An 11,371-nucleotide genomic window follows, 5' to 3' on the forward strand; every position below is an offset into this window, starting at 1 on the left:
TCGAGAGGAAAGGTTTTGTACTATGTTAAGATAGAATGTGTTTTTTTTAGAACAGTTCTACTGAACAGGGGTTGGATCTATAAGAAATCGTAAGAGTAATTTGATATACCATGTACAGAAATGATTAGGAATGTATGTTCAATTCAACAAATCAAATACAATCAGAGTTCTAAAGTGAATCTCGGCCATATAAAATATTGTTGATTCAATATTCTCTGCTGAACCCCTTTTCCCGCCACAACACAACTTGGCTTCTCACTCACACACTCGCATATACGAAAAGCTCCTTCCAAATGCTTGAGAAACGCTTCAATTTTACACGCAGCATATACGCGACTTCTTTCCGTAAAATACTGATAAATAAATTGCCAATAAACAAATTAATTTGTTTTCCAATAAATCTACAACAGAATAAAATAACAACACCTCCAAAACACATAAAAAAGCAATCATTTCTAAACAATGAAAAGGCATTTACATTCAGAAGTGAATCATTGCTATTAAACATACCGCCAAACCCGCTGTCAAATTGACAGTTCCAACTATCCATCAACCAACAACAACAATAAGAACAAGAGAAAGAAGAGAATTTTCAATCATGAAGATGGCTGACGGTTCCACAATTTTGCGACGAAACAGACCCGGAACAAAGGCAAAGGTATGTACAATTATTGGTTCGAGTGCACAAGCAACTACACGAGAATCGGTTCTCAACCGGGGAGTAGTGGGATATTCCATCTACTGCCCAGAAACACCCTTAATCCATCGGTCTGCTTTCGCTACACTTCCGTTGTTGTGATGAGAAAGTGAACTACCCCTTCCCACATATAGGATCGATCGGTGGGCTGTGCTTTCAGCAGGAACGCGTTAAATGCTTTCGTTATGTTTCTGGTTGTAGGACTTTTCGAACTGGGCCGATGAAGTGTTCGAGGAAATGGATAGCACGCTTGCCGTGCAGCAGTACATCCAGCAGATGATCAAGAAGGACCCCTCGAATGTGGACCAAATTCTAACCATGCCAGACGGGCAGGACGAGGGCGTGTGGAAGTATGAGCACCTCAGGTAGGAGTGGTGGAAACACGGTCCATGTTTCGCAATTATTCGTTACGTTAACGCTATTCCTCACCCCCGGTTGGGTGATGGATTGTTTTGTGTTACAGACAATTTTGCATGGAATTAAACGGACTGGCGGTGAGACTACAGACGCAGTGCTTTCCGGCCACTTGCACCCAGATGACCGCGACCGAGCAGTGGATTTTCCTGTGTGCTGCACACAAAACACCCAAAGAGTGTCCGGCAATTGATTACACCCGACACACGCTCGATGGTGCTGCGTGCTTGTTGAATAGTAATAAGTATTTCCCTAGCAGGTAAGCTTCCACGTGGGTGGGCCCAGATGTTTCCCAGTTGAGTTGCTTACAGCTGTTTTTATTTTCCCGGCAGGGTGTCCATCAAAGATTCGTCGGTAGCAAAGCTAGGTTCGGTGTGTCGCCGGGTGTATCGAATTTTCTCGCACGCCTACTTCCACCATCGACGAATATTTAACGAGTTCGAGGAGGAGACATCGCTGTGTCTCCGGTTTACCAACTTCGTCACGAAGTACACGCTCATGTCGAAGGAAAATTTGATCGTTCCCATTCCGGAATGTGAGCTTACTCCCGGTGAAAGTGAAGCCTAAAACAAACACCCGGCTTTAGGGACGTCAGTAGTGTCATTATTCGTCATTTTCGTGCGACTATTCGATGTGGTAAAACAGAATGTAGCTATCACTACCCTCCCAAGCACGTGTTTATCGTTCGAATCGTCGTATACTCCTGCATAAGTGCGCCCATAATATGCAGCTCTCGCAGCTGAAGAACGAAACGGTACAGAGATGCGAGTGGGCCGAACTCCGTTGTAGAGAACGCTGTGCAGCGATCGAATGCTGCCGAACAGAGAAACTACTGTAACCGAGATCGCACGCACATCGTTTATATTAGTTGCAAAATTTTACTTTTTCAATCTTGCTAGCTTAAACATAAATTATTTATAGTTCTCTCTGTTAGATATACATGCTTTTTAACGATTATGTTTGTACCGTACATTCAGGAAATCATTGCTTATCTTTCTGAATACGATTGTTTTGTTCCAAACTGTGCAACTGAGCCCCAGAGAGCGTCGGTGCGATTTCCTCAACCAAAACCACTAGCCAACGGCGAAACCCCTATCGAGCGAAACAGTATTTGTTGAATATAGCAAAACTGTGAAGTCCTAAGATGGATTGCAACATTTTTTTAATAGTATTCAATGTGTTTGTGTGAGTACTACAAAAAAAAACGGTGAAAACTAGGCGGCACGTCGTAAACGGTGGTAGTTGATCATGTGTGCGAATATATAATGAACAAAATCCAGCAACTTTATAGCAAAAGATATTAAAACAAAAGCAAAACATTTACATAAAGGAACACTCATAATGTAATGAACATACCTATATATATATACGTGTATAAATAGTGAAGCTATTATTTAATTGAACAAATTGAACAAAAACACAAAACACACACAATACAAAAAGAAGCAAAAGGGTGGTTCAGTATGAGGAACGGAAAACGGTATCTTTGAAATCGTTGCCTGTACGGTCAACGTGAACCAAAAGTATCATATGAATAGAAAAAAAGTCTAAATGCATGAAAACCGTCAAAATCACGGTTTTATTTCCATACGATTGAAGTTAAGCATATAACACACACCGATCCTCATGTTCAAAGCAATAATGAAAGCCACACTTTCGAGTGGAAAAGGACGAGTTGCATAGTGTTTCAACAAAAAAAAAAACAAACAAAATATATACTAAATGAAGAAGGTAAAACGAGATATAACGCAATGTACGGAACGCGTGTATTTCCGAGCTAGGATTTGAAAGGCCTTGTTTGGTTTTGTTCGACAATCGAAGTTAATCAGTTATTTTTTAATAACCTAATCACAAAAATTCACTTCATTTCGCGCCACTTCGTATGAAACTCTACCTTCTGTCCATCTATACATATATTCCCGATATGATAACAGTTCGGAACAACAAGTAATGCATGGATGCCACTAGGAGCAACACCACCCATCAATCACCAGAAGCGTTAAACGGCCAGATAAACGATCACGAAAATGCAACATAAAGGCAAACAAAACTCGTTAATCATTACACAAAACTACTACGGTAAAGCGAAACATTAAGCAGAAAAAAAGTTTAAATACAGCTCTACACAATTACACGAAGGAACAATACGTGAATAGAAGATAATAAAAATTCATTTATCTAATACTTTCACGAAGAAAAGTGTGTGTGTGTTGTACGTAGAAAGTCATGTTATAAATAGCAAGAAATGTTGTGTAAACGTTATGTAATTTTACTCATTTATACAGAATGCGATATCTCTTACAATGATGGGATCATTATTAGGAATTTCCGCCAGCATTATCCTTCGCAGTATCGTTACCCGTGTCCATCTTAACGACATTCCCTTGATAATCTTTCCCTTCCTTTTCCGATTTCTTTCTATCTCTCCGTCCTCCTCCTTCGCCCTCTGACCCCTTTTTGAAGGTTCCATCACCACTTTCACCAACCTTCTTGTTAACGTTCGGGTTTCTCCGTTTGTCGAGATCCCTAGGTTTACCTTTGCTACGCGAACATCCAGCACCGTCACCTCCAGCATCTTTGGGGGGTCTTTGGGTGGTTTTCCCTTTATGGGAATTATTCTGCTGCCGATTTCCACCATTACTAGGCCCGGAGTTATCATCACCATTGGAATAGTGTCGGTTCGCTTTCTTTTTGAGCTGAGGTCCGGTAAAATAGTTACCCTTCTTGTCACCTGCCTCTTTGGGCCGCTGTCCTTGTGGGCGTTTGCGAGGGCTCTCGGACGAGCTGAGACCCGAACCCGTCCAGAAACCACCGTGTGTTTTGGAATGCTGGTAGCCTGGTACCGTCGAGTCGATCTCATCCAACGACGTTAGTATGTGCACACAGGGAATATTCCGCTTGGCAACGATCTGCTCCAAACCATCCTCCTGCGGGTCCCAGTATTCTTCAACTCTAAAAAGAAAGTAAAAACCTTTGAATAAAAAGGCAACCATTCGCAGCACGTGTTACATACTTTCTGTAGCATATCCGTGTCACCTGGTGCAGCTCGAAGTGTCGCTTTAAGATTTCCGCACAGCTTATCGTCTTCCCAACACCGCCATCCGAACCACTCCACACAACGGAACGATGCGATCCCTCCTCGAGCGCTTTCTTCGCATACTCGACCAGATTCGTTACCGCCGAACCACCCTTGACGTGCATCCAGAGAAACTGCTCCGGTAACACCTCGATCGGAATCTGCTCCTGTGATAGTTCTTCCTCCACATTCTTGCCCTTCTTGTAGTGCATCATTTTTCCCACTGCAAAGAGGGCTCGCCTTTTCCGCGCGAGACTACACTGGAATGAAGAAAATAAAAACAAAAACCCTCCATTAACATCTAAAATCCCAGGACACCGGTCACGTCGGATGGGTTGCAACGGTTTGATGAGCTCGAGCGATTGAATACCGCTAGACAACAGGTTCCCGCTGCCATCAGTGCAGTGGACTGTCGGAATGTTTGCGAGGAATGCTTTCTACATTCCAACAATGGGCATGCCGCTGAACCCTTTTCACAGTGAAATGATGATGCTGCCGGTCGTCGAACGTGGTCGAAATATCGAACGGGCGTTCTCACCCTTGAGGCGCGTTGTTGTATGTTTCAAATTAATTTTAGCAAAACCGCGCTTAAGTATCGCCTTTAAGCTAACATATGATGACGTACAACAATTGTCATTTTGCGTCATCGGGAGTAAATTGATCGTTTGCAACGATGGAAGCAGACACAGAATGGGAAGACTTAATTTCACGTCAACTGATGATTACATTTTGACGCTATTGAGGCTCGATTAGGTTATTCAATTCAAAATCCTACTCACGCAGGGAGGAAGCTCTTTATTGGGTAGGATGCCCGGAAGATAGCTGCGTCATTGTAATGTTTATCGCATTTAAATTGGGCCTATTGCATTTGGATCAGTTTTAAAGAGAGTGAACTTATATTAATTTGTACTATAAGTATTTGTCCGATGGCTAAGTATGAAATACGTAAATTACTTCGTGGCGTTTTGTAATACATGTTCTGATATAATTACATATAAATTTCAGACCTTTTTGGGTACTGGACCTTGGCTTCATACGACAGGATCGGTGTAGAATCACATCCGGACCAACTCCACGTACGCACGACTGATTATCCCGCTACGAGTAAATAAAGTCACAGAAAGCCTGAATTGGCTGGCCTCTAGAGGCCTCTTGAGGTTGTTGTGCCGATAAAAAAGAAGATCTACTATCAGGGAGGTGGGTTTGTTGGTGGTGCAAATCCACCTCAGGGAAAGTCCTGCAGGACTGCCGAGAGTACCAGCTGAGATTCCTACACACCACCAGTTCATCAACTTCAAGGTGGCCTACGATCGACCAACCTATGGAATACCATGCAGCGGAACCACTTTCCTGGGAAGTTGAAGTAGAGGTACTGCACATCATGAACGGAGTGCAGTGAAAAGTGAGAGTATCGAATATATAGTCGAAATCGTTCGAATCTCACTGGGGTCCGAGGCAAGGTGACGGACTCTCCTGTCTACTCTTCAATATCCCCATGGAAGGTATCATTCGGAGCGTGATGCTAGACATTGACATAATTGGCAAGACGATAGTGAAGGTGTTTGAAGCATACACCAGACTGATACGTGAAGGGCAGTAAGAATTCGATTGAGAATCAATACGACCTGCCCAAGACGAAATACCTGCTTGCTGGAGACTCAGCCCGTGATAGGGTCCAATTGGGAAGCAACGTATCAGTTGACGGTGACAACCTCGAGGTGGTAGAGGAGTTCTGCTATCTTGCTATCTTGCTATCTTGATCTATCAACGACATCATCAGCGAAATCCGAAGACGCATTATGCAGGGAAATCGTGCATACTACGGGCTTCACTGGCTACTGAGATCCAGGAGACTTCGAGACCGCACAAAATGTATGATATATCACACATTAATTTGCCCAGTGGTTCCACTAAGGACACGAGTCTTGGAGCTTTTTGAGCTGTATGTTGTACCAGCCGATAACGGGGATAATTAATGTGGAATCCGGAATCTTACCCCATCAAGAAGGTGTTCGGCGCAAGGCACAGGGGTGCACAGCGAGTTCGTTGGATGGATCTGGTGATGCAAAACCTGTCAGAAACCGAGAGCCTTCATGGATGGGAAGTTGCAGCCAGGGATCGAGCATCCTGGAGGTTGACCGGTCCATATCACGACGACGTGCTCCATCGTGAGTAGATCAACGAGAGAAAGAGAGATCTACTATTTACATATTTGCGCACTTGGAATGCTCACAAGTAATGCATACGTATACATACTGTTCTTAAATTACGAAGCCTTTATACTACTTCTTTTTCTTTATTGGCACAATAACCTTCAAGAGGTCTAGAAGTCTTCCCGTTTCTGGCTTTTTTAGCCCGTCCTGATCAGGATGGGATTTTATGCCGGTCCTGTCACGTGAAGACCGGCACCCCTACCAATATTCCACCGATAAGCCTTTATATAGGTGAAATTCAAACCCTCGATATGGTGGGATCATGTAGAGATTAAATATTATGAGCTAAAGGTGAAGCAACTAAAACCGATTTTGATATGAAAACATTAATTTTACGATCACTTTAAATTTTAACTTCGATAATTATGCTTAAATCAAGTAATCTGATAATCTTCCGACTATTTTTTGCCAACAAATCCTGACCACCGCTGTTACCCAACAATTGAACCTTTTCTCGTCTAACGACATTCCGATTGCAAGTGATGAACCCTTCGGCAGGGGGAAAAAAGTCATTATAGTAATCTTACTGACCATTACACTTCCATCTACATTTTCTTGCCCAAGGTTTGCTTCACCCTCGAAGGACACTCCACCCGAATAGCCACCCTTACGCTTGCCACAAGTGTTCTTGCAGTTGATGCGTAATTTAATTGATCCTCAGCGCCACAATCGCACGATACCGGTCTCTTCACCGGCCGAGAACTTCATCGTCTCAACCTCGGGGAGGTGAAGAAAGTGAAGATAAAAATTAACAACCGAGCGATAGCATTTTCTCCATTTCTAAGGCAATTGACGCCACCATCTTCAACCGTTGACGGGTGTCTTGGCTGTGGCTGACAACACCACCGTCAGCCACGAGTATGGGGAGAGTTTTTTTCCCACCGACCAGGCACCAGCATAGTTTTCGCTTGTGCTCTAATAAAGGATAAATAAATTACCCTGCTTCGACCGTGGGCTAGAAGCGGATTGGAAAACCGGGGTATGTGTGACGAATGTATCCCCGTAAAACCCGATTTTCCGTGTAACGCCACAGTTGGGTAGGATAGAATCGCGATCCTGCCGTCGATGCTCTCCGCCGTACTCGCGTGGTGCTTCCATTTTACCGGTATTGCGGTCACCAGAGGATCTCCGGCGTATTCAATCGATTCGAACGCTGAAAACGGAAGCAGACCCAAGACCCGGTGGAAGCGGTGGAGGCTGCCGCACTTGGAGTGGATGAATTAATTTTCCCATCGACAACTTTCATCATATTCGCTTCGAGGCGCAACGACAGCATCTCGATTCGAGTCCGTGTTTTGTTCACCCTCCCAGCGGGCGGGGCCACTGTAAATGTGGATGGCAGCAAGCAACAGCATTGTTGTGTGCGGTTCGTGTTTTATTTTCGATCACTTTTCCCCCCTTCCGTCCCGTGTTCCGAAACGCTTTATATTCATACGGATGACGCGCTGGGTGGATCTGTCGGGTTCGGTTATCCCGTTGAAATGCGTGTGGGGTTTTCGTGTTCGTACTGCGGTGCGGTTTCTTCACACTGCTTTGTCAAAGTTATGCCACGGGCGTGAAAGAATTTCATTCAGAAATATCTCGCCCCATTCTAGTGGAGTTTGCTGCTGATGTGAGTGTTGGCTGCGGCTAATGGTGAGACGATGCGTGGAAGTCAAGAAACGAGACGCTTACGAATTGAAATCGATTGGGTAAAGATCTGGATGTGGAGAGAAAAAAAACAAACGAACTTTGTTGCTCATAATTGTCTGCTACCGAGTGTGCGATATCGGTAAGACATTATCTAGAATCTACTCAAGCTTGAACCGTTTTGTGGCAACTACTAACAACGCATTACATATCGTCCTAACCCGGCTGAAGGAAGACTTCTGTGACGTCAATGTAGTTTTCCTTCGACTGTTACACACTAAAGTGACTGAAAATACTGTTGCAATATCTGGAAGGAAAGGAGTAACTTAAACGAAACATAGACGAAGAACGTATTCTTTTAAAATAACGTGCTAATACGCACTGATATGTACAGCAGTCAAAGAAAAGAATGAATTTTGTATTCACATTCAAAATTTAAATGAATAAATATGGTGCAATACAATGCAACACACCATGTCGAATTGATGGGCGTAATTAACTATCAATAATAAGTGTTACCACTTCCACTGCACAGTAATTATCAAGACAATAAAAAGTATAATTTCAGTTTCCGAACTTCATCTATTGTTCCCTTTTTTAAAAAAAAAAAGTCCAGCTCGATGATAATCTGTCAATATCAAGCAAACAGAAAGCAACCATCAAACACACGACCGGCTTCGCAAAGCCATTACCACCACCGTTTTTAGTGTGTTTTAATGAGTGTTCACGTGTCCATTAAAAAAGAACTCAAACGGTGGGGTGCAACAAATTTTCACCAATAAGCGTTCCCTGCCTGTGTTCCTCTATCATTTACCCACCACCCGGCCGATGATTTACGAGCAGCGTGCCGTGTTGTGACACCCCGTTCCTCTCCGTGGGCCGTAGTGAATGGTGGCCGGTGATTGAAAGTTAATTGATTCGATGTAAAAATCGTGGAACGTGTCTGGCGGGATGGTTCGGTTTTGAACCGCAATCATGTCGCGCGTTTTGTTTTTTTTCTGTTGTTGCCAATTTTTCAACCCAACATCGCTGGACATACAAAAAAAGGCCGCCGTTTGCAATGCCTTTGCCTGTTGCCTGGCGGAAAGCGGAGAACATTGTGCATCAGAGGCCCCAAAAAAGTGTTCAATAGTTTTGCGGACAATGCATCAGTGCGGAGAGTATGGTTTTAATTAAGCAGGCTCACTTTCTCCATGCTGCCAACAGGTATAAGCCAGTAAAACGAGTTCAAGGCGATAAAAGGAGTTTCGTTCTCTAGAAAAAAGATGCTTAAAAGAGAAAAAAAAATTATTCATTTCATCTTCCAATTATTAAGATATAACATGTATATTATAAACGCCTAAAAGTATGCAACTCGCAGAGAGAAAACGGTTTAATAGAGCTTAAAGCGGCTGAAAAGCTAACATGTATGATCTACTTTACGTTTTTAATTTATTCACCCAAGAAGCAACAATCAACAGGTTGCACAGGGACACTACTGTTACGCCAAAACCACCACTAAAAGTCCACACTTCACTGAACTACGGTGTGTGCATCATACAATCACATTCCATTCGTTCGACAACGCGAGATAGAAAAGGATGAAAAGGATGTTCTAAAATTCTAACCCCGATGTGTCTAACGCGTCTGCGTACGGATTGTGTCCTCCCGGTGGCTAAGCATCCTTTCCGTCCACCGACAGGGAGCTGTAATGACGTCAACGGGATAGAGAAATACGGATCAAAGCACTCACGCGCCACAATACAAGCAAAGCTTTCGATCTGCGATGAGCAGGCTATTTTTTCATTGATCGTAGTAGGTGTTACGGGAGTTGCTGAATGAACGCTATTCCCTTTTATATGCAGATGATGAAGGCATAACTCACTTAATAAAGGTTCAATCGATGAAAAAAAAATCATCTTTCTCTACAGCACACATCACTTTCCTTCGCAAACTAAACCTCCAACCTGGTCATGTGGTTGAATGTGGAGAAAGAACCGGTCGATATTGCGCCTCTGTCCAATGGTAAAGAGGCTGAAATTCCTTCACTCATCATCCGATTCTCCCGATGAAGCCATCCTGCACCGCAAAACCAAACTGTTGCGCGCGCGTCGTCAGTGTGCCAAGCTTCAACACCAGAATGTGCTACGCACTGGAATGTGGCACCGTTTGCGAACCCTGCCCAAAGGGCACCCCCTGCGTCGCACCGATGGTGCGAAAGAAACGTACAGCGGGCCGTGAACGAGATGGCTCCATTTCGGTATTTTTTTTTCCCTCCCTGAAGTGTTTCACAATTAGAATGCGTTTCGCATTATCCTTACATCCTTATTCATCCTTACCGGTTTGGGTGGCTTGGAAGCTTGCTAGAATCCTTTCGAATCCCCGCACCAATCTTGCATTTCCACGAGAGCCCATGATAATGACGACGGCAATAATGATGATGGTGATGATGATGGCAGAGTGGAGAAAAAGGCGTTGCGGGATGAAAAATTCTGCACAAAGAGCAAAAAGGATCTATCCTGACCGACAGAACGGCTAACGGCTCAGTTACCAGCGGGAAGTCGTAGCGTTCGGTTCCATCAACAAGGCCGGCCAAATAGGATCCCCCACCGCAGTGGGTTCTGGGTGCCACTGAAAAACCGCTAATTAAAAGCCCGAGGCGATTCAGCCGATTTGTGCGCGATAGTGTCGAATCTTTTGCTCCGGGAAGTGAAGCGTTTGCAAGTGCATTTTGTCGCAAAGGTTTTGTGAGTGTGTGTGTGTGTGTGGTATGTGAAATTACGTTACGTTACTCATGTGACAGAAAGTGAATTATGAAATTTGGATGAAGAACGGCAAAAAAATATGGACAAATGTTCAAATAATGTGAATAATTATGCATATTGCATATATAAATAGTTGAAACAACAAAGCGTTAATTGTTTAAGCGTTTTAAGCGTTTTTTTTTATTGATGGCGACTTTACAAACAATTTCGAAGATCTGGATTATGTTTTAATATGATTTTTTGAGTCCATACTACAGAAAAGATAAGTAAAAGTCAAGCATCAGCTATGGTAGAATTCTTTTAATGCCATGAAAATGAAGCGTTTCAGTCAAAATGACTGGTCCGGTAGTTTTAGTGTAAAGCAAAACTAACATTGTTTCTTCTAAAAAAAAATTAAAACAAATTGATTTGAAAATGAAATTAGATAAAAATTTTCTAACAAATATCATAAATGTTATTACTATAAAATCACATCATCGTATCTGGACATTACCAAGCATTATGTGAAGTGTTGTCGATAAAGTGATAGAACTATTTTTCTCCCCCAAATTAATTCACCACAAGCATGCACACTGATGAGCCGTAATGATTTGACGGC

At 43.1% G+C, this 11,371-nt stretch overlaps 2 protein-coding genes across 2 annotated transcripts; one reads left to right on the forward strand and one right to left on the reverse strand.

Moving 5' to 3' along the window:
• Positions 1-591: 591 nt before the first annotated feature.
• LOC128300390 (MOB kinase activator-like 4) lies at positions 592-2,864 on the forward strand. The gene is made up of 4 exons (XM_053036425.1): positions 592-658; positions 899-1,062; positions 1,161-1,370; positions 1,444-2,864. The coding sequence occupies exons 1-4, from the start codon at positions 599-601 to the stop codon at positions 1,676-1,678; spliced, it is 669 nt and encodes a 222-aa protein (XP_052892385.1). The 5' UTR covers positions 592-598; the 3' UTR covers positions 1,679-2,864.
• A 26-nt stretch (positions 2,865-2,890) lies between these two features.
• Positions 2,891-4,440, reverse strand: LOC128300389 (ribonuclease P protein subunit p25-like protein). The gene is made up of 2 exons (XM_053036424.1): positions 4,125-4,440; positions 2,891-4,063 (listed from the first exon to the last, which is right to left on the reverse strand). The coding sequence occupies exons 1-2, from the start codon at positions 4,400-4,402 to the stop codon at positions 3,430-3,432; spliced, it is 912 nt and encodes a 303-aa protein (XP_052892384.1). The 5' UTR covers positions 4,403-4,440; the 3' UTR covers positions 2,891-3,429.
• Between the last annotated feature and the right edge of the window lie 6,931 nt (positions 4,441-11,371).

Source organism: Anopheles moucheti, chromosome 3 (assembly GCF_943734755.1).
Source record: "Anopheles moucheti chromosome 3, idAnoMoucSN_F20_07, whole genome shotgun sequence".
NCBI classification, from domain to species: domain Eukaryota; kingdom Metazoa; phylum Arthropoda; class Insecta; order Diptera; family Culicidae; genus Anopheles; species Anopheles moucheti.

Excerpts from the sequence above, each read along its gene's own strand:
- LOC128300390 (XM_053036425.1), top strand. The coding sequence starts at position 599 with ATGAAGATGGCTGACGGTTCCACAATTTTGCGACGAAACAGACCCGGA. Across the intron at positions 659-898 it reads GACCCGGAACAAAGGCAAAG|GACTTTTCGAACTGGGCCGA; the intron begins GTATGTACAATT and ends TTCTGGTTGTAG. Across the intron at positions 1,371-1,443 it reads AATAAGTATTTCCCTAGCAG|GGTGTCCATCAAAGATTCGT; the intron begins GTAAGCTTCCAC and ends TTTTCCCGGCAG.
- LOC128300389 (XM_053036424.1), bottom strand. The coding sequence starts at position 4,402 with ATGATGCACTACAAGAAGGGCAAGAATGTGGAGGAAGAACTATCACAG. Across the intron at positions 4,064-4,124 it reads ACACGGATATGCTACAGAAA|AGTTGAAGAATACTGGGACC; the intron begins GTATGTAACACG and ends CTTTCTTTTTAG.